Raw genomic sequence first — 22,685 nt, forward strand, 5'->3', positions numbered from 1 at the left:
TTTAGTGTTTCACTAATTTTTAAATAAAATATATTTTTGAATTGTATTCTTTTACCAACGGACTTTTCGGTTTCAGATTAAAATTCGCGACTAACGTTCGTTCCGTTGTTTTTTGTCGGCGGCCAGAAAAAGTGAGCGGGCTTATCGATAGCAGTGTGACCGTGTGTCAGTGTGACCTCAGAAATATACCGAAACATACCGCCTCATTTTCAAAATATACCGTAAATATACTGACGATTTGATGTTCTACTATACATATTCCTCGTTTTTGATATTCCGTCGAATATTTCTAGCTAAATAGAACATTTAGCCATGCCCACTCAATTTTGTACGATTGATAAATCAATTCTATACATGATTGGCCTATTCGAAATACTTGCTTTTATTGGATTTCTATATAACGTTATAAATGAAACTTAATGGATTGATGAAATTGACAAAATATCAGCAGTGTGATCGTCTGTCCCTCAGAAATACTGAAAATATACCGATGAAACAACAAACTTAGTCCATTTGAACCCCCAAGATAGATTGCGGATAGAATACTAATAATAAAAATAATTGTTACACTTTTAGGTCCATCCTATTCTGTATCTTAGCGTTAGGCTAGACCACGATATCTTTCACATAGACTGCGCTAAAATTCGTGGGGAATATTATTAATACATACTTTACGAATATGAGTTAATTGTTCTCTGTCCATGATCGGAAGTCAAACTCCTCTTTACGTGATTATTACATTTCATACATGACATGTAGATGTCGTGTCGATGAAAGAATGGATGGATTCCCTGAAAGTTATAAATCTAAAAAAATCAATCAATTCAATCAAAATATGTTAAAAATATTGGAATATAAATCTATATTTATGCTTTACGGCTAAAAACACTACTTTTGTTCTAGTTTTATCTATTCGCAGCAGAGTTAGCAAAGTCTAATGTCACAAGGCTATAAGCTGATATTTCTGAGAGGGTGTCGTTTTATAACAACCAGTTTCGGACAGAGTGCCCTTCAAACTTGAATTTGAATACTTGTAACGACTGCTACTGTTATAGTCGATTGCATGCCATCAACGAGGTTACTTTGCATTTAAGAAATGGGAACCACACATCATTTGTGTATCCGACTATTATACTAATTAAATTGCAAACAAATCGGTTGGAAACAATAATCGTGCATGTAGAGTGTATGGGGGGGAGGCTTATCAATTAAACAGATGAACTTCATGATGACTCGTCTCTTATAGTTTGGTTTGGGTGTAAACACAGTCGAGCAATCAAGAGATCAGTGCCCCAGCTACATGCTAAGCCATGTCGCGGAGCAATTAAAAATGGCTGGCCATAATAACTCTGATATTTAGAGCAGAGTCTAATTTCTATTGGCCGACTGTCTGGCTAGTCAGTGGGTGGACGGCGATCAATTGAGCCGAACGATCAGCGATCGCAATAGTCAAGTACCGCTTAATGCGCAAATAATTACACATTTCCATATAAATAGCCGTACGTCCATCCTGTGTTGCCCAAAATCGTTGGACACTCTAACAATCCAGAATGCTGCGAACGTTTACCCTTCTCCTGATCTGCTCTGTGGCCTTTGAGGCGGCCTTGGCCTGTGTAAGTAGCCCTCCATTTTGGAAGAGACGAGACTCCAGGACTAACCTAACGCAACCCTTCTATGTCCTTGCAGAATGGCTACAAAGCCAAACTGGTCAAGATGGAGAACTGTGCCGGCGATGATGCCGTCATGACGGTTGGCAGTGACTTCAGCCTCAAGCTGAACAAAAAATGCGAGCTGGTGCCCTCCGGCTGTATCATCAATAAGCCCTTCGGCACGGCTATGGCCAAGTTTAAGGTTCAGAAGGACGGCATCGTGATGAAGGAGGGTAAGGTGGATCTCTGCCTCGCCATGGACCAGGCCCCATCAGAGGCAAAGGACATTCTGAAGCTGTTCGGTGCCCCGGCCTCTTGCCCCGTGGCCGAGGAGAAGGTCTGCGCCAACGAGCACACAGTCGATTTGTCCAAGTATAAGGCCATGCTGGGAATGGCCCGAGGCCACCTGATCATCGATTCGGAGATCAAACACGATACAGTGAGTTTTTCCCAACTGCTTTACCATAGAATTATACCATGCTCATTCCTGTTTGTTTCTTCCCAGGGCAAGTCTTGCTTCCATGCCGAGATCGAACTTACCAAAAACTAGAGGGAGGGCAAAACCCGGATTGTAGTTTATGTTTATAATATGAGTCTTGCAAATTGTATAGTTGTAAATATGAATGCAATAAAATTGGTATTGAGGAGCACCAAAAACACACCCTTACATCTAACGCTTATATATTGGTATAACTCACGACAATGTCATCGATGACATCGGACAGTCATCAGACTTATGCCCCGAAAATGGCCATAAATATGAGGAAGTCATATTCTAGTTACAAGAAGGCCTCATAAATATCTACCAAAAAATTAAATGAAGAGTGAGCGAGAAAGAAAAATCGAAATTTTGGGATCCCAAACAGTACAAATTACGTTCAGTTGTGGTTGAATGACTCGATGTAATGAGAAAACTGAGACGCTGATTCTAACTGACCAACCGAATCGAATACCAATTCGAATTGATTGCCGGGTTAAGCATGGCTCTGACACATACACATATTTATACGAATTGAGTTCACACCTGGCGATGTTATCTATCGAAAGTAACACGAATTTGTAGTTATGGAAAGGCTATAGTTTATCCCTAACTTATCCTAAGTAGCAGCACAATTACAGTTGGATTGTGCTATGTTGGCGTTTCCGTTTCATTCTCTTTCTCTGAGTCATTCATGGGTCGCCGTTGTCTTCGGGTTTTTTAGTTTCAGGTTCAGATTCAGTTACATCATCATTCTTAATCACCGGCACCATAAGCAAGGCGCAGTCCGTTTGGCACTCCTTTAGGGTATTATACTCGTTGTATTTGTATATACGGGGGCACTTCGTACGGACTTTTATGCAGTCGAAGATTACGCGATGGAAGGCAAAGTAGATGCGATATGGGCCCGGGCAGGCGCTCTCGTGCATATACATGTTCTTCTTCACGCAGCCGTCTTCCAAGCCAACTAAATGGAGATTCAATCAAGTAAATATAGGATTTCTATCTAGGGTATAGGATGGTAAACTCTTACAATGCTTCTTCGCGGTCTGGCCCGTCATCCAGCAGAAGGCAATTGCAATTACACTGAACAGCCAAAGCCTCATTCCGATACTGTTTGCTTATAGTGCAAATCTTTCGTAGTTATATCGTATGCCCCATTAGTTATGGAAAGAGCGTAAAATGGTTCCCCCCACAAGTAGAAACAGTAAGGCAGGGCCGATCTATTAGTAATATCCCTTTATATACTTAAGTATAATTGCAACATTCCACAACACTTTCGACTTACAATTAGGTTCAATCAGAAACACGCTAAAACTTAGGTTAGTCTGATACGACGGACGCGTATGAGTAGCAAAGGTAGTAATTGTATGGTAGGGAAGCTGTTTTCTTTATCTTTTCTTATTCGAAGACCATCTTGAGCATAGCGAGGATTGGGATTGAGCTTGGAACTGGGACTGGCTCTAACAGATTCCCGAGAAGCTGTAGTCATAGTCGGTATTCTTTTCGTTCAATCGGCCCAGATACTGCGAGTGTTTGATGCCAAAACTGTAGGCGGGAACATGGGAGAGGTTGATCTGTGGATATATATGGAGGAAACCGAAGCAGAAACCGGCGTTCGTGATTAAAATATATTTAATAAGAAATTTGGTCAAGTAAGGTCTAGGGATAGTCCTTGTCTGGTCTGTTCGCCAGCAGACATTGGACGTAACGATCGGGGATCATAGCGGATTTCTGGGTTCCAGCGAAGGGCGAGTGCGCAATGCCAAAGGATATGGCTGGAGACGAACGCTTCTCATAATACTGTGGGCAGGTCAGGAGGCCGTACTTAATTCGTATTCTAATCATACCCCACCCTATCCCAGCCCCCATTCAACATACCTTCTCCGGACAGTGCGCCCCAGGACCGGGCTTGGCATCGTGGCTTTCAAGCTGGTACTTGCCGCGCATCGTATAATGCGGCGGCTTGGGCTTGATGGCCGTGAACTCTCCGTCGTAGTAGCCAGGTCCGGGCATGACCAGGGCCGGTATTAGTGGCGGCTTCTCGCGTCCAGCCATCGTATAGGCTGGGGCCGAGCGAATCTTACCCTCCTTGCTGCTGCCCAAGACGGTGGGTATCTTGTAGACATTAGGAGCTGTCGAGGAGCAAAAGGCGGGATAGGGATTAGTACGGATCGGAACAGAGGAGGGATGCTCCGCAGGTTAATGGCTTGGCTCTTTTTGACTGGTGGTTTTTTGTTTTGTTGGGAATGGCTGGGTTAGTTGTCGGATGATCTTGAGATATGATGTGCCTGCAAAAGAACGTACAACACAGACACAACAGCAAACAGTAAGTGGGTTACCTGATGATCTTCTCCTGCACGCTGCTCGCCTCCACAGCGTACTTGACGGTGCTGATCCGCGAGGATCTGCCGCTGGTAACAATTGCCCCGTCCGACTGCACCACCGTACTGGTGCTGGCACTGGCCGCTTTCGTGGCACTGGCATCCGACTTACCGCTGGCCGTCACCTTCACATTGCCACGCTCTGCCTGGCCGTGCAACACCTGCTTTTCCGTGGTCGTGGTGATCGTTTTTGTGGCATGATGGCTCCCATTGCTCAGTGCGGCGGGTGCATGTGCAATGTGTCCATTCACCTTTGTGGTGACCTCTGGCTGTTCCACCCCATTGACAATGGTCTTTGTCGTTGTGGTGGTGGTGGTCGTAGTCTTGGTGCTGGCGGTGTTGCTAGTGCATTCCCCATTGTTGCGTACTGTGCGGGAATATTACAAAATAAAAATGTCTCTAAACAAATCTTGTGCACTAAAAGCCAAAAAAACATTGTTTTAATCCTAGTGAAGAGAGAGTGTTTGTCTCTGGTGGAGAGAATGTGTGTGTCTCTGGGGAAGCGAAGGCGTCTCAGTCCCGGAGCATGTGATGCTGGCACTCGGCCAGGCACAGCTGTCTGGTGTCGAACATATTCGCCACGGGGCTAGAAAGGCACTTGGATCTCTTCGAAACGCACTGCTTTCCCACCGCATCGTAGTAGTAGGTGAGCTTCGGTAGCCCTGTACAGTCCAGTGACTTTCCCTGGTTCGCTTCCAGGCAGCGATCGGAGAGAACAGGGGCCGAGTGACCCCACAAAAGGAGCAGAAACGCGACAGTCTGAAGGCACCACATCGCTGAAGATACTCGACTGAAGTACTGTAGAGGACTGCGAGTGGTGTAAATAGGCGTTTCTATTTCGATTAGTGATGACTGAAGGATGAAAGCCCTATCTAATTAGATCTGCATTTCCATTTAATTGCATTTAATGTGGAAATCTAATGATACCGTCGAGACCTTCTTCTACGCCTTTCAGCTACGTTACTTTGGACACGTGACTGGGTTTTCATTTGATTTTTGCCATCACCCTTGCGACCCACAAATTTGTAGGGATTCGCACGCATAAGGGCTTCTGCATCAAAGTCGGACTTTTTCTCATCCTTCTTCTCATCCTTCTTCTCATCCTTCTTCTCATCCTTCTTCTCATCCTTCTTCTCATCCTTCTTCTCATCCTTCTCATCCTTCTTCCCATCCCCAGTGGCAGCTCCTGCGTTTGCGCCCCCTCCAGCGGCGCCATCGGTGGTGCCATTAGTGGTGCCATTGCCCGAGCTATTGGCTGGCTTCGGTGTGGTCGGGATTATCATATGAAAGTAGCAGTCATCCTGGCAGCGCTTCAGGGTGGTGTACTCGTTGTGCCTGTGGATCTTGGGGCATTTGGTGAACACCTTCGTGCAATTGAAGATGATGCGATGGAAGGCATAGAAGATGCGCCGCGGCCCGGGACAGGAACTCTCGTGCTTGTACAAGTTGTGTGTCAAGCAGGCCAGATTCCGACCATCTGAATAAATTGAGTAAGCGATTCGGCTACGAAATGGTGTGCTACTATATAGTCTTACAGTTCCTTCTGTTCTCGGTGTGGGAAAAGAGCCAACAGACGAGTACACAGAGAAGCAACAGTCTCATGGCAGAAACCTTTCGATACTAAAACACCAACTTTGAAGCTCTTACAACCCCCCGAAGGGATTACACGCCCCATTCGATCTACTTAGAGACGCATTCACTGCCATATTTGATTTGATGATGGATGAAATGGGTGTGGATGGGGCTTAAACCTTAGCTTTTCTTACCGGGACTGGCCAAGCGTCGTTCGCGTCTTTGCAGAATGCGATCTTCAATGTAGGGACCTCTATGTTCTAGTGAGGGTTTCGTGAATATTTACAGATACAGATGTGCAGAGGGGATACAGATGATGGAAGGAGCATGGCCAGAACCAAGAGGTGTGTGTGTAAGGCAAACATGGAACAGAAAGCAAACACACAGAAATAGCATTGTACAGAATATCAGCAACAACCGATGTACCGAACACCAGCCCAGAGCTATGTGAAAGCGGGACCTACCTGGCAGGGATGGCATGGGCAGGGTCTTCAGGCCAAAGCTGTACGACGGCGAACTGTCGAATCGGGAGTGCTCCGGATGATAGGTTCCAGGGGCTAGAGAGCGGAATGGAAAGCAGGCAAGGGAGGGAGACATGCAAGAGGTGACTTAAGACTGGTGTATCCTAGTACCCTAGTGGTTTACCTGGTGCATCGGTGGTGACCTTGATCTCGGACTTCGAGCCGAAGGTGTAGGCTGGTGCATGCTGTGCGGTGTGTTTCTCCGGCTCGTAGGCAGAGGGTGCTGTAAGGGGCACGCATGAATTGTTGTGTTGGCTCTTGAGGAGCAACGGGGGAGGGAGGGAGAGGGGTAAGAGTGTGGCACTTGCCTGGTGTGTCGCTGATGCGCTCCCGATTCAGCCTCATGCCAAAGGTGAAGGCCGGCGTGGAGTCCGGGTGACAGTGCTCCGGAAAGTAGTCGCAGGGCGCCGGCGTGTGCGTCACATGCTCGATGGTCGGACGACCTGCAATTGTGTAGGCGGGTGTATGGTCGAGGCGTACTCTCTCGGGGGCGTAGTCGCATGGCGCAGGATGATGATTCTCCGCCTTGGGGTCGTATTTGCCACCAAAGCTGTAAGCGGGTGTGTGGTCTAGTCGCACCTTTTCAGGGCAGTAATCTCCGGGAGCGGGTGTCTCGGACGTGGCATGCGGATCGTGCTTGCCGGCAAACGTGTAGGATGGATTGTAATCCTGCCGCACCTTCTCAGGAGAGTATGCTCCAGGAGCGGGAGTATCACTCGGTTTTTGCAGATCGTGGCGACCAGCGAAGGAGAAGGAAGGACTATGATCCTGCCTAACCTTCTCTGGATGGTAGTCTCCCGGGGCGGGAGTGTTGTTCTCCACTTTAGGAACGTTCCTGCCCCCAAAACTATAAGAAGGAGCGCTGTCCGTACGGGTTTTCTCAGGGTAATAGTCGCCAGGAGCGGGGGTGTCACTGGAGATCTTTTGAGTGTGTTTCCCAGCCATGGAAAAAGCCGGGTTATGGTCTTGTCGGTTCTTTTCCGGAGAATAAGCTCCAGGAGCGGGAGTATCACTTGGCTTATGGAGGTCGTGGCGACCAGCGAAGGAAAAGGAAGGATTGTGATCTTGTCTAACATTCTCTGGATGGTAGTCTCCCGGGGCGGGAGTGTTGTTCTCCACCTTTGGATCGTTCCTGCCACCAAAACTGTAAGCAGGAGGATTGTCTAGGCGAGTTTTCTCGGGACAATAGTCACCAGGAGCGGGGGTTCCATTGGTAATCTTTTGGATGTGCTTGCCTGCCATGGAAAAGGATGGATTGTGATCTTGTCTATGTTTTTCGGGAGAGTAAGCCCCAGGGGCAGGAGTATCACTTGGTTTCTGAAGATCGTGACGACCGGCGAAAGAAAATGCCGGGTTGTGATCTTGTCTAACATTCTCGGGGTGATAGTCCCCTGGAGCAGGGGTATTGTTCTCTACTTTGGGATCGTTCCTGCCGCCAAAGCTATAAGAAGGAGCGCTGTCCGTACGGGATTTCTCAGGGTAGTAGTCGCCAGGAGCGGGGGTGTCACTGGAGATCTTTTGAGTGTGTTTCCCACCCATGGAAAAAGCGGGGTTATGATCTTGTCGGTTCTTTTCGGGAGAATAAGCTCCAGGAGCGGGAGTATCACTTGGCTTATGGAGGTCGTGGCGACCAGCAAGGGAGAAGGAAGGATTGTGATCTTGTCTAACTTTCTCTGGATGATAATCCCCAGGAGCAGGGGTATTGTTCTCCACTTTAGGATCGTTCCTGCCGCCAAAGCTATAAGAAGGAGCGCTGTCCGTACGGGATTTCTCAGGGTAGTAGTCGCCAGGAGCGGGGGTGTCACTGGAGATCTTTTGAGCGTGTTTTCCAGCCATAGAAAAAGCGGGGTTATGGTCTTGTCGGTTCTTTTCCGGAGAATAAGCTCCAGGAGCGGGAGTATCACTCGGTTTGTGCAGATCGTGACGACCAGCGAATGAGAAAGAAGGATTATGGTCCTGCCTAACCTTCTCTGGATGGTAGTCTCCGGGGGCGGGAGTGTTGTTCTCCACTTTAGGATCGTTCCTTCCACCAAAACTATAAGCAGGAGTATTGTCTAGACGAGTTTTCTCGGGACAATAGTCACCGGGAGCGGGGGTTCCGTTGGTAATCTTCTGAGTGTGCTTGCCTGCCATGGAGAATGAGGGATTGTGGTCTTGTCGGACTTTCTCGGGAGCGTATGCTCCAGGTGCTGGTGTATCACTGGGTTTTTGAAGATTGTGGCGACCGGCGAAAGAAAATGCCGGGTTGTGATCTTGTCTAACATTCTCGGGGTGATAGTCCCCTGGAGCAGGGGTATTGTTCTCTACTTTGGGATCGTTCCTGCCGCCAAAGCTATAAGAAGGAGCGCTGTCCGTACGGGTTTTCTCAGGGTAGTAGTCGCCAGGAGCGGGGGTGTCACTGGAGATCTTTTGTGTGTGTTTCCCAGCCATGGAAAAAGCGGGGTTATGGTCTTGTCGGTTCTTTTCAGGAGAATAAGCTCCAGGAGCGGGAGTATCACTTGGCTTATGGAGGTCGTGGCGACCAGCGAAGGAAAAGGAAGGATTGTGATCTTGTCTAACATTCTCTGGATGGTAGTCTCCCGGGGCGGGAGTATTGTTCTCCACCTTAGGATCGTTCCTGCCACCAAAACTGTAAGCAGGAGTATTGTCAAGGCGAGTTTTCTCGGGACAATAGTCACCAGGAGCGGGGGTTCCATTGGTAATCTTTTCGATGTGCTTGCCTGCCATGGAGAATGAGGGATTGTGGTCTTGTCTATGTTTTTCCGGAGAGTAAGCCCCAGGGGCAGGAGTATCACTTGGTTTCTGAAGATCGTGACGACCGGCGAAAGAAAAGGCCGGGTTGTGATCTTGTCTAACATTCTCAGGGTGATAGTCCCCTGGAGCAGGGGTATTGTTCTCTACTTTGGGATCGTTCCTGCCGCCAAAGCTATAAGAAGGAGCGCTGTCCGTACGGGTTTTCTCAGGGTAGTAGTCGCCAGGAGCGGGGGTGTCACTGGAGATCTTTTGTGTGTGTTTCCCAGCCATGGAAAAAGCGGGGTTATGGTCTTGTCGGTTCTTTTCAGGAGAATAAGCTCCAGGAGCGGGAGTATCACTCGGTTTGTGCAGATCGTGACGACCCGCGAATGAGAAAGAAGGATTATGGTCCTGCCTAACCTTCTCTGGATGGTAGTCTCCGGGGGCGGGAGTGTTGTTCTCCACTTTAGGATCGTTCCTTCCGCCAAAACTATAAGCAGGAGTATTGTCTAGACGAGTTTTCTCGGGACAATAGTCACCGGGAGCGGGGGTTCCGTTGGTAATCTTCTGAATGTGCTTGCCTGCCATGGAGAATGAGGGATTGTGGTCTTGTCGGACTTTCTCGGGAGCGTATGCTCCAGGTGCTGGTGTATCACTGGGTTTTTGAAGATTGTGGCGACCGGCGAATGAGTAAGCTGGAGTGTGATCGTGCCGTAATTTTTCGGGACAGTAGTCGCCTGGTGCCGGAGTGGTGGAGCTGTCGAGCTTCTGCTCGTGCTTACCGCCGAAGGTGAAGGCCGGCGTACGATCGCCGCGATACTTCTCCGGTGCATACGAACCGGGGGCCGGAGTCTCGCTCACCGACTTGAGCTCGTGCCGCCCTGACATGGTGTACGAGGGCGTGTGATCCAGACGCACATTCTCCGGCTGATAGGTGCCCGGTGCGGGTGTATCGCTGGCCTTGGCCAGGTTCACGCGATGGCCGAACGTGAAGCCTGTCGTCTTGTTCAACACGCACTTCTCGGGTTCGTATGCGCCGGGCGCTGAAAGACAACGAAAAAAGGGGAGGTTTCGTGTGAGATCGTGTGTCGTCGCGGTCAAGGTGCAAGGTGCATGGAGGGCGGATGGAGGCTCTACTCACCGGGTGTGGCATCGACTACGTCATGCGTGGCCTTGCCAGTGATCGTGTAAGCGGGTGTACTGTGTAGCCTGGACTTTTCGGGACTATAGGCCCCGGGTGCTGGTTCCAAACGTAACAACAATTAAACTTGCGATCTACTAAAAGGCCAAGCACTTAGCCCTTAGGCCCTTACCTGGTGTATCACTGACCAGAGTGTGCCTGGTCTTCAGGCCAAAACTGTACGAGGGCGTGTGCTCTTGGCCGAAATGCTCGGGCTTGTAACAGCCTGGGGCTATAATCAGTGCAGAATGGTATATAAATCGTGGAAGCAGCTACTTCTATGGTCTATGGTGTGAATGGAATGTGGTAATGGGGACAAACCTGGCGTGTAGTCGGGCTTCTGTTCGTGGTGCTTGATGCCGAAACTAAACTCTGGCGTCTTGTGGGGATTCACCTTTTCGGGGCAATAGGCGCCAGGAGCTGTGGGGTACAGACACAACACATGTCATACATTCAACGATTACTCTAGTTACAAAAGAAGGTGCTACAGGAGACAAATATTCAAGAAACTAGATACGTGGTACGGGCTACTTTTCCAATTCGAATCACTCGGTGGGGGGTTAGCTGGGGTTGGGGGGGTGGAGTATTACCTGGTGTGACCTGATCGTGTTGGATTTTAGTTCGTCTACCGAATGTGTAGCGTGGCGCATTCTTTTTTGATTGTGTGACCCTTTCAGGGCAATAGCTATTCGGAGCTGTTAGGTGTTAATAAAACATAAACATAAACGTTGTACGGGTACATAACTCAATCAAACTAGTAGTAGTAGTAGTAGTATCTACATCTAAGGGTGTGAGAGCTAAGGACTAAGGGTGAGTGGAGATATAGATCGGGGGGTTATACCAGCACCAGCACACACACACACAGAAAGAGCAAGAGATGGGGGTGGGGGCTGGGGTTGGGGGCTGGGTGTTGGGTGGATTCGATTAGTTGTGTTACCTGGATTGTTAACAATGTAAACGTTAACCTTAATGCGAAAGGAATAGCGCGGTGCACGCCGCTTGGTGACCTCAAGTGGCACCACTTGATAATGGTTGGGACCTATATATATCATATGTATTATATATTTGTGGTCGTTTATTGTCGATTCGATGGCAATCATCATCATTCGTTGAAAGAGAAAAACGTTTCAAATTAAAATCAAATCAAAATCAAACAAAAACACAGAAAAAACACAAACAAAAGGCGACATACGTACAGGAGAGTGTCGTAGCTACGAGCTATAGAAAAGGGATCTACCAGAGAATGAGGGAGAGAGAGAGAGCAGCTAAAACTACATTTAACTACTGAGTGGATAGAAAGAGACGGGGAGCAAGAGCAAAAGAGAGAGAGAGTGAGAGCAACTTACGCGCTGCTTGAATGAAGATGAAAGTTTTCAGGATTCCTCATTCTTGAAATGCAATGATCATTAGTATATACAGTAATGCAGTTCGCTCCATGATCGATTGATTGATTGATTGATTGATTGATGATCATCCGCATGCAGTACAACAACCCGTTACATCCATATGTCATATGTCCAAAACCACCATTCAAAAAAGTACACCAGAACACCAGAACGGAGCGCGGAAGACCGACACTTACCCGGAATCAGGCTGAATTTGGCATCGGGCGGCTTCTGGCCGAACGTGTACATGGGCGTGGCATCGATCACTGCCTTGGCCGCCGGCTGGACATTGTATTCGCCGGGTCCGGGATTCGAGAAGCGAGAGAGCTCCTTGGGACGACTCTGTAGGGTGGCAGCGCGGGGGTAATCCTTGCCCTTGGCCCGCAGACCCGTCACATTATATTGGGCCGGTCCCGGGCCAAAGGTCTCGTACTTGCTGCCCAACTTGTGGCCAAAGGAGTACGAAGGAGCGCCCTTCTTCTTCGAATCAGGGACTTTGCTGCCTGAAAGTAGATCTTCTTTACAATACCGTCCACCTTCTCTCTGAGAGAGACTCACCAATCAATGTGGGAAGTTGGACAATGGCCGGTCCCGGGGTGGCTGTCTCTGCGGCAATCCTGCCCGTACGCACTGTCGGCGTCCAGGGACGTTGCTCAATGTTGCCGCCCATATTCAGTGTTCGGATGTTCCGCAGTGGGGCACAGGGTCCCGGATCGACCTCCTTCTTGCTGGCGAACGATTCACCCTGCCGAAAGAAAAGCAACAAAATTTCCATCGTTTAGACCATGTTCAATTATTAAATTTTGTTGGGAGGGGGCGGGCAGGACCTTCATCGCCATGGTGCTGGGTGCTGCTGGTGTTCAGAGAATTACAAAGTTTTGAGGTGGGAAATTGTTTCAACGACTATACGACTATAACGACTCGAATTTGACTCAAGTTCCGGAGCAAACTTTCACATGTGAAATGTATAGTTCGACCCCTAAATTTGGGTAACCTAATAATCTAAATTCCAACGTCCTACGTCCTGCCCCAGCCCATCAGCTGATGACACAAAAATCAATCGGCCATACCCCTTTTGGGCTTCGTTTTGTTTCGAATTTTCTGGGCCATGAGTAGGAGAAGGAGCCGCCAGCCAGGCTAATGACAAGGCGTTTGTGTAAGGGCGTGTGTGGCGTGTGGCGGCTGTCACTTTGTTGGATTTGTTGGCCCGCGTGAAAGACAACAGCAAACAGCAAACAGCAAACAATAGCAATAACTGTGCGGTAGGCTCGTCGTCGCTTCGCTTTGGCTGCCCTGGGTGACGACCTTCTTTCTTTCAGAGCGCCCCCAAAAGTGTTGCCAATCGACAGCCGAGACCCGGTGCCTGTTGGTATCAGGATCTGGGCCTGGGCTCCGCTTATCCATCCATCTGGGTAGTGTAATCGATACTTCGTTTGGGTATCAAGTGCAGCGTTAAGTCCCTACCATTCTGCAGTGATTTCTGGACAACAAGGTTCTTTCTTTCCTCCTTTTTTGGCCAAGAACTATGCCAAGTGCTAATGCTGCCCATTTTGTGGGGGGGCATGTAAATGTGAGCCAACAAAACGATTACTTTTAATGACTTATGGCCGACAATTGCATGACGGACGGGATGGAACACAAAACAAAAACAAAAACATAAACCCAAAGCTAGAGCCCAAAACTCCTCCAAAGAAAAGCGTGCAACTCGTAGTGGCCGTGAAATTGGTGCCTTTTGCTACGTAAATAATTACAACTTTGTATAGATGTATGTACGCTAGGAGGGGGCGTGTCGGAGCTGTTAACAGGGCCAATAAAGCCGTCGAGAAAGAGGGGAAAGAGCGTCCTGCACTTGTTACTCTTTGCTTTTTTGCCACTTGGCCCCGACCTCGCGCATGCAATTGCCGCAGAAACACACACAAAAAAAGTCGGGTCGGGCTTATAAGGCGGCGATTCTTACATCATTGTGGATGGAACCCACACACGAAAACTGTTTATTCAATTGCTGCTGGCTTCGGGGCCAAGATCACTCGCTAAATCTCTTGGATGAATCAGAGGCAGCAGCAGCAGCAGCAGGCCAGACCTGAACAGAAGTCAGACATCTGTCAGACATTTTCCATTGCCTGCCTACGGACTGTTAGTCTCGAACTTCTCGGCCAAAGGCGGCGCGGCGGAGAGGTCGCACTTAATCAAGTTAATAGAGCGTCAGCACATGCTATGAATTTGCATGGCAGCGATCAGATTTCAGTAATCAAATTATAGAGATGGTGATGCTCGATAATCTATGCAAGGTGCAGCAGGGGTCATCTGAACATACAGCAAAACCGGCTGGCAAGGAGAAACAGTAACACCCACACACACTGGGGGACGCTCTCTCTCTATCTCTATCTCTCTGAGACTTGCCAGACCAGATATATGTAGTATTGTAGATTGTACTCATTCGATTGCTCTCGTATTCTGTTATCTCCCCAGTGACCTTCTGTGATTTCCATTTATTTTCATTTGTACGTTTACTTTTTTATTTGATTTAAATTGATATGCACACAAATTGACCCCAGCCGTGGACCCGTAACGACAACAAACACCAACGATCCTATAGATTTAGCACACGTCAGCCTTAATTTATGATATCAACTTCTAAAATATAAATAAACACGCAAGCTTTGTTTGGAAATCGACTCTCTAATACCTTGGTTCTCACTTGGGAAAAGAATCATCAGATATTTTGATAGAATATCTTCGCTTTTAAGATGTTGAAACAGAGGGAACAGAAAAGATCTTCATTATTAGCGAACAGATGGTATATCTTCTTTAGAGTTGGCCAAAAAGGTTAAGTGTTTTTGTTTTGATACCCTAAAACAGTGAATAAAGTGTATTATCTATTAAGATAGCATGAGCCACCAAAAAGCCCTTGTATGGAGAGGTTTTCGGAGATGCTTCGGAGACAGAGGGCGCGAACGGAGTTTCAATTCAGTATCTTCGCCTCTGACTTCGGCGGACTACTCGGCATCGTGTCTGGGCAACTTAGTCGGTCTGTTTAGGTCCCAAGAATCCAATAACAAAATACACAGTACATATTGTATATGCTGTGAGAAAAGATTGACAGTATATGGTTCTTGTGAAAGCTACTATTATCATGACTACAGCCGTATATACCCGCTCCAAGCCCACCTTCTATAGGGTATCCGAACATCATCAACAATCACTCTTTATGCGACTATACTGCTGTTCATTTTGGGCTTCATTTTGCGCTGCTCTCCAAATGGCGAATTAGACATGAGCTCATTTCCCAAAGTTTAGACATTTTCGGACGTCTATCCCAGAGACTTTTACGCCCAAATACGGCGGGCAGCCGTCGTTTGCTGCTGCTGCTGCTGGCTGACTGTCGTTTCCTTTAGCCCACATTGAGTTGTCCGAAAAAGCCAGTTCGGAATTGGGTTTCCAGACAGCAGCCCACACCATCCATCCATTCATCCATCCATCCGACAACTCCATGACTCCGCCATTTGAACATAACTCACATTTTGTCTCTATTACGTTGGGAGTTTGTCTTTTTTCGCCTTAAACAATATAAGTTTAATTAAGAGCGAACAAGTTGAGCAATTGCCCCGTCCAAAAACAGACAAAACATAAAGCAAGTGAACAGCCGGCAAAAGGCCAAACACTGAAAAAGAGAGCAAAACAACCCAATCAAATTCAGAGCCAAAACAGAAAGAACAGAACAGAACAGAACCGATCCGAAGCAACACTCAAATGCTGATAAAAGCGCACGGAATCTGACGTCAGCTGGCGGAATGGACTAGTTTGTTAGATCTCCAAATCTAATTAAGTTACTCCAAACGTGTTTTGGTTCTCCAATTGCCACACCACACCACACCACACCACAGACCAGGCCAAGAGCCCAAAAAGAGAAAGCTGGGAAATTGTTGAGGGAAACATTTGGCAAGCTCTCAACTAGAATCCGATGCTCGAAGGCTGGTGGCCCTATTAATCGTTCAATCTCGAAATGGTTGTAATAATTACATTTTGTAAGGTTTATGGGACAGCTGTTTCCGCTCCAATGATTTATGATCATATGCCAGCGGAGTAACCACTTGAGATCACCGGCCAATATTTGCATATGAAATATGCATTGTACGTGTTATATCATTTTATAAATATTTATTCTGTGATTTCCTTTTTTCTTTGTGCAATTTCTTTCTCCCTCTCTCTCGGGGATATTGTGTTTTATTTTTTGTTTACAGTTTTTTGTGGGATCGCCAGTTCTCATAATCACTGAATTTGAAAAATGAGTTAAGTTGAGTTGGGTCGACGCGTCGACCGGTTATTAGAGCTGATGTCATGGCTCGAACAGCTCTACAGGGTACCAAAAACAGTAAAGAACCTGCCCCCGAGGAGGTTACATCTATGCCAACAAGTGACACCGATAGGGGAGGTCCCCAGCATTGACAAAACAATGGGAGGAGCAGGCCCTGTCGCACCAGGAAATGCCAATAGTCAGACAACACAGACAACCAGCCTGCACCTGCAATCGCGTCAGTCAATGAACTTTCAGGTCAACACGCAACGGTTATGGCTGAGGTTGAGGTTGAGGCCTGGCTAACGCCTACTTCTGTATTATCCTTACCACAAAATACGAGTAGGCTGTCTGTCTGTCGCGGAGTACTCCTGCCTTCTTCCAACTTTCTTTTGCACAATAAAAAACTTCACGTTAGCCTGCGGCTAGCAGCTCTTATGGCAGACAGTCCTTTCGAGGATAAGTCGTGATTTTGTTAGGATTTTCCAACCATCTGTTCGTTGCGGAAGACGAGAAAAACACACACCGCACTGTGACACAGACACTCGAAGAGATGGTTTTGTTGTTGATTTATTATTTCGTTGATTCGTTCGATTCGTTGATTGAGTTCAAGTGACAGGCGGCTTGGAGTGACGGTTGTTTCTTATATGAATACTCGTACGGTTTGGGTATTATAATTACAATTCGCTTGGTTCGCAGAAAGATTGATAGGTAGACTTATAAGCTGAATTGGCTGGAGGTAAAACTTGAACCGCACTCGAGGGCTGTCGAACAGAAACTGTGAGCCGTCGTCGGCAACGTTCGCTTTTCGTTTCGAATTTTTCGTCGCCTCTGGCTAATGCGTTGGCGTTTAACAGTCGGCTGTTAAAGGCTTAACAGTGGCTGCCTGTTAACCGGCTAGCTCTCTAGCGGATTTCGTATCTTTTTCTAGTCATACTTGGGTTCTATTGCCTATTGAGAAAGTCATCTTAGGGGTAAGGTCGTCGCCGTCGTCGTCGTCGCCGTCTTGCCTCCTGCCCACAGTTCAATTGTATCTTAATGGCTCATTGATTTGCGATAATTCGCATCCATCGGGTAGGCCTATTTATGGCGGTGGGTTCACAAACAATGCCGCTCGACTGTGGTTATGTAATGCGAGATCGAGATCTTGCCTCTGGCTGATCTTTCCCTACCTCTCAGATACACATTTTGCTGCTGCGGTTGCCCCCAAGGCAACCTTCACCCACACACACGTGACTAATGGAGCATGAAAAACTGAGAATATTTTCATTTATTTCTAAGGAGCTGGTAGATGGAAAAAATTTATGTATTTGTGGTCTTTGAAGTACAATAATTTAAGAAAAATATTCCATGAATCGATCCTTGTTTTCCTCTTTGGGGCAGAACTGTAAATATATCCATAAATTCAAATTTAAGAAATATTTCGCTTACCCAAAATCGTTCAAAGTATTCTCCAAGAGTATACAGTGAATGTGGGGGAACAATATTTTTGGAAAGCTCTAAAAATGTGTTACATAAAATTGTTGTATTTTGTTGTATCTCGAAAATAAAACATGGCATACATTAAGGCGTCTCGGGGCGCCTGTTTTGAGAACAAGGCAACGAAAGATAAAGATAGTTAAGACTAGAGTCCTAAAGATATTCTTCACTTTTATAAAACGTGGAAGCAAATTATTGAATTCCACTTTAAATTTGAATAAGATCTATCGTTCTTTAAATGCTTTTGTTTCGAATAAACCCCCAATGAGGCGCATATTTTCAGAAGGGCCGCAACGCTCCTCAAAGCTGGCTGTGATATGAATATTATTACCAACACGTCACCGCCACTTTAAAGAGCGTCGCAGCATTCCTATAGTATCCCATGGGATCTTCACTCCTTCCCCCAAAAAGTATATCTTTAAAGACCACAGGAACTACCATTGATTTCGGTTGTTTTATTAGCAATATCACGTTGATGATTTGGTGTTTGTTTCTTCGGGATCGGGGACTTTCTGTACTGTACTGTACTGTACTGTAAGTGTGTGTCATATCATATACTACATATATTGTATGTATAGTTCTAGATTCATAGGCGAAATAAATCAACTAAGCAGCGTATTTTTATCGTATCGTTATAGTAGTGTTACTTGTAGATTGCATATGTGGGTTTTTGTTTAGTCTGGATAGATTGCGAGTAGCTACGCCAAGGATACTCGGCGGAATGGCATAAGGAATCATCGGGCTCTACACAACATACAACATACACACACATATATGGTTAGCTTTATCTCGTCTGTATCTGTCACCGATTACCGATACATATATAGTCATACGAAGGATAGAATGGGGGGATGCTTACTGGCTACCACATAGTTTATATATATATTTATGTATATATTTCTGTATCAAAATCTTGTATCAAAAGTTGTACAAAATGTTTGGTTTTTGGTGTTTTTTTCTGGGTTGGGCTTCGGGCTCCTTGATGTTTTGCTGGTTTTTGATTCTGGTTGTACGATATATCGTATATAGTCTGTGGCATAAGTCTATGTGTCTGTTGCATTTCTATGTTGGTTCTGTTCTGTATTTCGGATTCTTGGCTCGCAAATAGTCGTATTTTTCGTGAAACCGAATTCTGTGCAATGCAGTCGCAAAATTCTCGCAAAAAAAAACCAATAATAAATCAAAGGAAATAAAAGTTTAACATAAATGTTCATCATACATTTTTATTTCGAATTTGTTTTCTGTGTGTTTCTGTTTTCTCTCTCTCGTTTGTTTGTGTGTGTTTTTGCTTATACAAAATGATAAAATTAATTAAGTAAAACTCTTCATAAAAGTACAAGTAAAATATGTATAGAGATATATGTGTATATCATTTGAGCGATTTGATTTGATTTAAAAAAAATACATAAGAATTCAGTTTAAAAAATATAAAGCATATAAATGTCTCGTCTCGTACTTTTGATTCATACTTTGAGCGTGGGAGAGAAATTATCATCGTTATCATCATCATTATCGTAATCATCGTAAGTGTATAATAAAAATCTGATGCAAAAATTAAACAATAAATCACAAAACTTAGGCTAAGGCGCACACATAAAAAACTAAACTAAAAAATTGTCCATCCATTATCCTTGTGGGATCCTGGATCATCCATCCATTCAGTTGTGTGTGTGTGTACGTGTGTGCAAAACATTTCGCTTTCGACTTGAGGCTTAAGTTTTAGTTTTTTTTTTTTAATGCTTAATCAGTTTTCTTGTTTGTTTTTTGTTTTTCTTTAGAGATACTCGTAATTATTTTAATCAGCACTTGGACGCGCTCTCCCTCCCTCTAGCTATTTTTAAAAAAGCACAATTACATATCATTTATCATTTATGGTATGGTATATATCGTATATATATATATATATATAGTGTATGTATCTTAAACTTCCAATCCTTCCGTCCTGTATCATCGTTATGCCTTCGTGTGTGGAAATATGTATCAAAAATTGGACTATTAACTACAGTTTACTATACTTTATATATGTGACTGTTAGTTTTGCTGCGTTTGCGTTTGCCTTTGCTCTTGCGTCGTCTACTATAACTAACAGTTAACATAATGATATCATTCGCCCATCAGCTCTGTCTCTGTCTCTATTTCTGTTTCTGTCTGTGGCTCTCTATCCAAATACATCCATATATATGTCAGGGGGCTGCGGATAATAATCATAAACTGGCTTTCGCTTAACTAAAAACTTATTTCGATCTCTATATATAATATATATTTCTTATGCTTAATGCCTTTCTGTAAGTTAAGTTCAGTGCATGATCGGTGCTTAGTCGGTTAGCGTCTGGGCCACAAGAGCCAGCTGATCCATGAGCACACGGAACGCAGGACGCTCTTCGGGACCATGTGACCAGCACAACTTCATGACCTGCAAGGGAACACACATTTTCATTAGAGGAAACACTTTGAAGAAGAGCAATCTGCACTCACATCATAGATCTCCTTGGCACACGACTTTGGTTTCTCTAGGATAATTCCGCGTTGCACACGCTCCACAACCTCAGTGTTCTTTAGACGGCCATAGGGCATCTTGCCACAGGTGAATATCTCCCACATCAAAACACCTAGAAAAGCACCAGAGATTACCAAGAGAATCACTAGAGAAAAAGTTATCGCACTCACCATAAGCCCACACATCACTTTTCGACGAGAATCGCGTGTAGTTGAGGACCTCGGGCGGTGCCCATTTGATGGGAAACTTGGTGCCGCCAGAGCTGGTGTACTGGTCATCGAGCACATAGCGGGCCAGGCCAAAGTCTGCCACTTTCACGACATTCTCGGAGCCCACGAGACAATTGCGCGCCGCCAAATCGCGATGGATGTAGTTGTGGCGCTCCAGATAGGTCATGCCCTTGCTGACCTGTATGCACATGTCGAGCAGCAGGCCCATATTGCCAATGAGGGTCTTCTCGTGCCGCCGCAAGTAGTTCAACAGCGAGCCGTGCTTCATGTACTCGGTGACAATGTAGATGGGTCGATGCTTCGAGCAGACGCCGTACAGCTGCACCAGATTCGGGTGCTGCAGCTTGGTCATGACCTTGGCCTCTTCGATGAAATCATCCTCGGACATGGTGCCCTCCTTCATCATCTTGACGGCGGTGTCTATCGAGCCACGCCATTTGCCACGTCGCACCACCCCAAACTGTCCCGATCCCAGCTCCTCCATGAGCATCAGCTCCATCGGATGGATCTCCCATTTGTCGTGGGATAGTCCCGCTGTCGGTGGCACTGGACGATCGCAGGGCGACGACTTCAAGCGGCAGGCCAAGCCACCGGAATTGTGGCGATGATAGTTGATCAAATCCGGTATGGTCTCGCAGCAGTGCTTCTCGCTCAGATAATACTCGCAGCGGGCATTCTGTTTGATGTGATAGTGTTTTACATGGGATTGTGGACTGCAAAAAGGTTGAAGCTATAGAAGTATATATGCTAGAAGGATGTTCATTCCCTGCTTACACTTTGGTATGCAGCGATAGTGTGTAGAGACCCTTGGTCGATGACTTGCGCACCACAAAGCAGCCCTCCTTGTCGCCCTGTTTCAATAGAGATTCGGCACGTTGTCGTGACATGTCGCCCACATACCATCTGCAAAAGAACATAGAAATAATGTCATTATACGAGACTCTAAGGATTATAGAGGTTTGTCTGTACTCACTCGTAGCGTTCGAGGCCCAACAGAGCCTTGGGTTTGACATAGTTGCTGGGTATATAGCCGACATTTCCTACAGTATCCTTGACCTTCCACCAGTGCTCTTGTGAATCATCAATGACCTCGTACTCGGCATTCTATAAGTGGTAAGAGATCAGAGATATGTTTCTTGTGAGAGGTTTTACTTGATTCCTTACCTTTTCTAGAGATAAATCTCCACCTTCGATGGCCTTGAAGGGATACAGGGCCACCACCAATTTGACAAAATGTGAATTGTCCTGAAAGAAAGAGATTACAAATGTTAGAAATTCTTTTTTAGAAGTTCCTATATGCCCCAGAACTTTTGTAGAATGATGGGATGTTTCCATAAACGAAAGGAGGCATTCGCTGCGAATGAAGAGGTGGCACTCGCCACGATCGCATGGCAATGATCTTATGCTCGAGATCCTTACCTTGGCTTTGGAATTTGGAGTTCCAGGCGTTGGTATACCCCCAGGCATATTGGCATCCAATAGAGTTCCGTTGCCGTTCAGTAAAGTTGGCGATTGCTTGAAAGTTGTCAGCGAGGACTACAGCGAGAAAACAAGAAACAAGAAAGTTGTTACAGCATTTATCTTTCGAGCGTAATTAGCGGCGACTCACCTGTGGCTGCAGCGATGTGGGCGTGCAACTGCCGCCTCCTCCGCCTACTCCCAGGCCAATGCTGCCACCGCCTCCTCCTCCGCCGCCGACGACGACGCCGTTGCCGTTGCCCACACCGACGCCCGAGAGGCTCCCGGAGCTGTTGTGCTGCAAACTGAATTGACTGTTGGTCGTGGAACTGTTCGGACTGATGCTGCGCGTTGAATTCTGGGCTGGAGAACTGCCGTTGCCTAGAAATCACACAAGAGAATTCAAGAAATTAGAGACTATAGAACGAAAGAAATTTAGAACGAATTCCACTGATTTTGTGTGCTCGTGAGCACAACATTTTAACGAAAAGGCACGATTACGTATGATAGGGAATTAACATTAGCTCATTTATATCCAATGATCGAAAAATCAACCGTCGATCACAGATATAGAGAATCCTCATGAATAGTGGAAAATCAGATATACATGTCGTGTGCATGACACTGATGAGATTTCGTTTGTTTTGTTTTTAGGCCAAGCTTTAAATAGTTTTTCGATAGACTTTCGTTGAATTCTATGAAATTTGTTCAAACAACATTCGACTGCAATATTTTCCACTCAAATGTTGAATGCATTTCCTGCCGAAGACCCCTCAAAACGTTCGTTCAAAAGTTCGTTTTCCAAGTCTTTCGTTTCGTTTCGTT

The 22,685-nt window shown here is 46.1% G+C and overlaps 5 protein-coding genes across 15 annotated transcripts in view; 1 reads left to right on the forward strand and 4 right to left on the reverse strand.

Annotated features, from left to right (window-relative positions):
• The first annotated feature begins 1,441 nt into the window (after positions 1–1,441).
• On the forward strand, positions 1,442–2,316 carry LOC6589574. Its single transcript, XM_002014809.2, has 3 exons — positions 1,442–1,613; positions 1,687–2,088; positions 2,155–2,316. Exons 1-3 carry the CDS (start codon positions 1,551–1,553, stop codon positions 2,197–2,199), a joined length of 510 nt encoding a protein of 169 aa, XP_002014845.1. The 5' UTR covers positions 1,442–1,550; the 3' UTR covers positions 2,200–2,316.
• A 171-nt stretch (positions 2,317–2,487) lies between these two features.
• Positions 2,488–3,248, reverse strand: LOC6589573. The gene is made up of 2 exons (XM_002014808.2): positions 3,161–3,248; positions 2,488–3,094 (listed from the first exon to the last, which is right to left on the reverse strand). The coding sequence occupies exons 1-2, from the start codon at positions 3,231–3,233 to the stop codon at positions 2,820–2,822; spliced, it is 348 nt and encodes a 115-aa protein (XP_002014844.1). The 5' UTR covers positions 3,234–3,248; the 3' UTR covers positions 2,488–2,819.
• A 947-nt stretch (positions 3,249–4,195) lies between these two features.
• On the reverse strand, positions 4,196–16,595 carry LOC6589571. Of its 8 annotated transcripts, none has more exons than XM_026988126.1 (13): positions 16,527–16,595; positions 12,461–12,647; positions 12,100–12,405; positions 11,108–11,212; positions 10,839–10,937; positions 10,651–10,749; positions 10,479–10,577; positions 6,913–10,380; positions 6,729–6,827; positions 6,548–6,640; positions 6,278–6,343; positions 4,470–4,878; positions 4,196–4,262 (listed from the first exon to the last, which is right to left on the reverse strand). In XM_026988126.1, the coding sequence occupies exons 2-13, from the start codon at positions 12,570–12,572 to the stop codon at positions 4,256–4,258; spliced, it is 4,962 nt and encodes a 1,653-aa protein (XP_026843927.1). In that variant the 5' UTR covers positions 12,573–12,647; positions 16,527–16,595; the 3' UTR covers positions 4,196–4,255. The 8 variants fall into 8 exon arrangements, with proteins under 8 accessions (XP_026843927.1, XP_026843921.1, XP_026843924.1 ...); XM_026988120.1 differs by lacking the exon at positions 16,527–16,595 and adding an exon at positions 12,730–12,810; XM_026988123.1 differs by lacking the exons at positions 11,108–11,212; positions 16,527–16,595 and adding an exon at positions 12,730–12,810.
• LOC113565625 lies at positions 5,388–6,128 on the reverse strand. The gene is made up of 2 exons (XM_026988136.1): positions 6,047–6,128; positions 5,388–5,988 (listed from the first exon to the last, which is right to left on the reverse strand). The coding sequence occupies exons 1-2, from the start codon at positions 6,111–6,113 to the stop codon at positions 5,429–5,431; spliced, it is 627 nt and encodes a 208-aa protein (XP_026843937.1). The 5' UTR covers positions 6,114–6,128; the 3' UTR covers positions 5,388–5,428.
• A 2,270-nt stretch (positions 16,596–18,865) lies between the features above and the next one.
• Positions 18,866–22,685, reverse strand: part of LOC6588754 (tyrosine-protein kinase Btk29A) — a 57,915-nt gene continuing 54,095 nt past the window's right edge. For all 4 annotated transcript variants that reach the window (XM_026988330.1, XM_026988331.1, XM_026988332.1 and 1 more), the window contains 8 exons: positions 22,012–22,241; positions 21,822–21,938; positions 21,567–21,647; positions 21,376–21,506; positions 21,177–21,305; positions 20,343–21,115; positions 20,151–20,284; positions 18,866–20,088 (listed from right to left, as the gene is read on the reverse strand). In XM_026988330.1, coding sequence (XP_026844131.1) covers positions 19,990–20,088; positions 20,151–20,284; positions 20,343–21,115; positions 21,177–21,305; positions 21,376–21,506; positions 21,567–21,647; positions 21,822–21,938; positions 22,012–22,241 — 1,694 coding nt within the window. In that variant the 3' untranslated portion in view covers positions 18,866–19,989. The remainder of the gene's footprint in view (positions 20,089–20,150; positions 20,285–20,342; positions 21,116–21,176; positions 21,306–21,375; positions 21,507–21,566; positions 21,648–21,821; positions 21,939–22,011; positions 22,242–22,685) is intronic.

Source organism: Drosophila persimilis, unplaced genomic scaffold (assembly GCF_003286085.1).
Source record: "Drosophila persimilis strain 14011-0111.01,24,50 unplaced genomic scaffold, DperRS2 tig00000191-arrow-pilon, whole genome shotgun sequence".
In the NCBI taxonomy this organism is placed as follows: domain Eukaryota; kingdom Metazoa; phylum Arthropoda; class Insecta; order Diptera; family Drosophilidae; genus Drosophila; species Drosophila persimilis.

What these genes read in the sequence shown, in the direction of transcription:
- LOC6589573 (XM_002014808.2), bottom strand. Translation starts at nt 3,233, where the DNA reads ATGAGGCTTTGGCTGTTCAGTGTAATTGCAATTGCCTTCTGCTGGATG. An exon ending in CCAGACCGCGAAGAAGCATT is followed by an intron (nt 3,095 to 3,160) that starts GTAAGAGTTTAC and finishes ATCTCCATTTAG; the next exon opens with TTGGCTTGGAAGACGGCTGC.
- LOC6589574 (XM_002014809.2), top strand. Translation starts at nt 1,551, where the DNA reads ATGCTGCGAACGTTTACCCTTCTCCTGATCTGCTCTGTGGCCTTTGAG. An exon ending in TTGAGGCGGCCTTGGCCTGT is followed by an intron (nt 1,614 to 1,686) that starts GTAAGTAGCCCT and finishes ATGTCCTTGCAG; the next exon opens with AATGGCTACAAAGCCAAACT. An exon ending in CGGAGATCAAACACGATACA is followed by an intron (nt 2,089 to 2,154) that starts GTGAGTTTTTCC and finishes GTTTCTTCCCAG; the next exon opens with GGCAAGTCTTGCTTCCATGC.
- LOC113565625 (XM_026988136.1), bottom strand. Translation starts at nt 6,113, where the DNA reads ATGAGACTGTTGCTTCTCTGTGTACTCGTCTGTTGGCTCTTTTCCCAC. An exon ending in CACCGAGAACAGAAGGAACT is followed by an intron (nt 5,989 to 6,046) that starts GTAAGACTATAT and finishes CAATTTATTCAG; the next exon opens with ATGGTCGGAATCTGGCCTGC.
- LOC6589571 (XM_026988120.1), bottom strand. An exon ending in GAAGCCCGACTACACGCCAG is followed by an intron (nt 10,750 to 10,838) that starts GTTTGTCCCCAT and finishes CACTGATTATAG; the next exon opens with CCCCAGGCTGTTACAAGCCC. An exon ending in GCGCATCAGCGACACACCAG is followed by an intron (nt 6,828 to 6,912) that starts GCAAGTGCCACA and finishes TGCCCCTTACAG; the next exon opens with CACCCTCTGCCTACGAGCCG.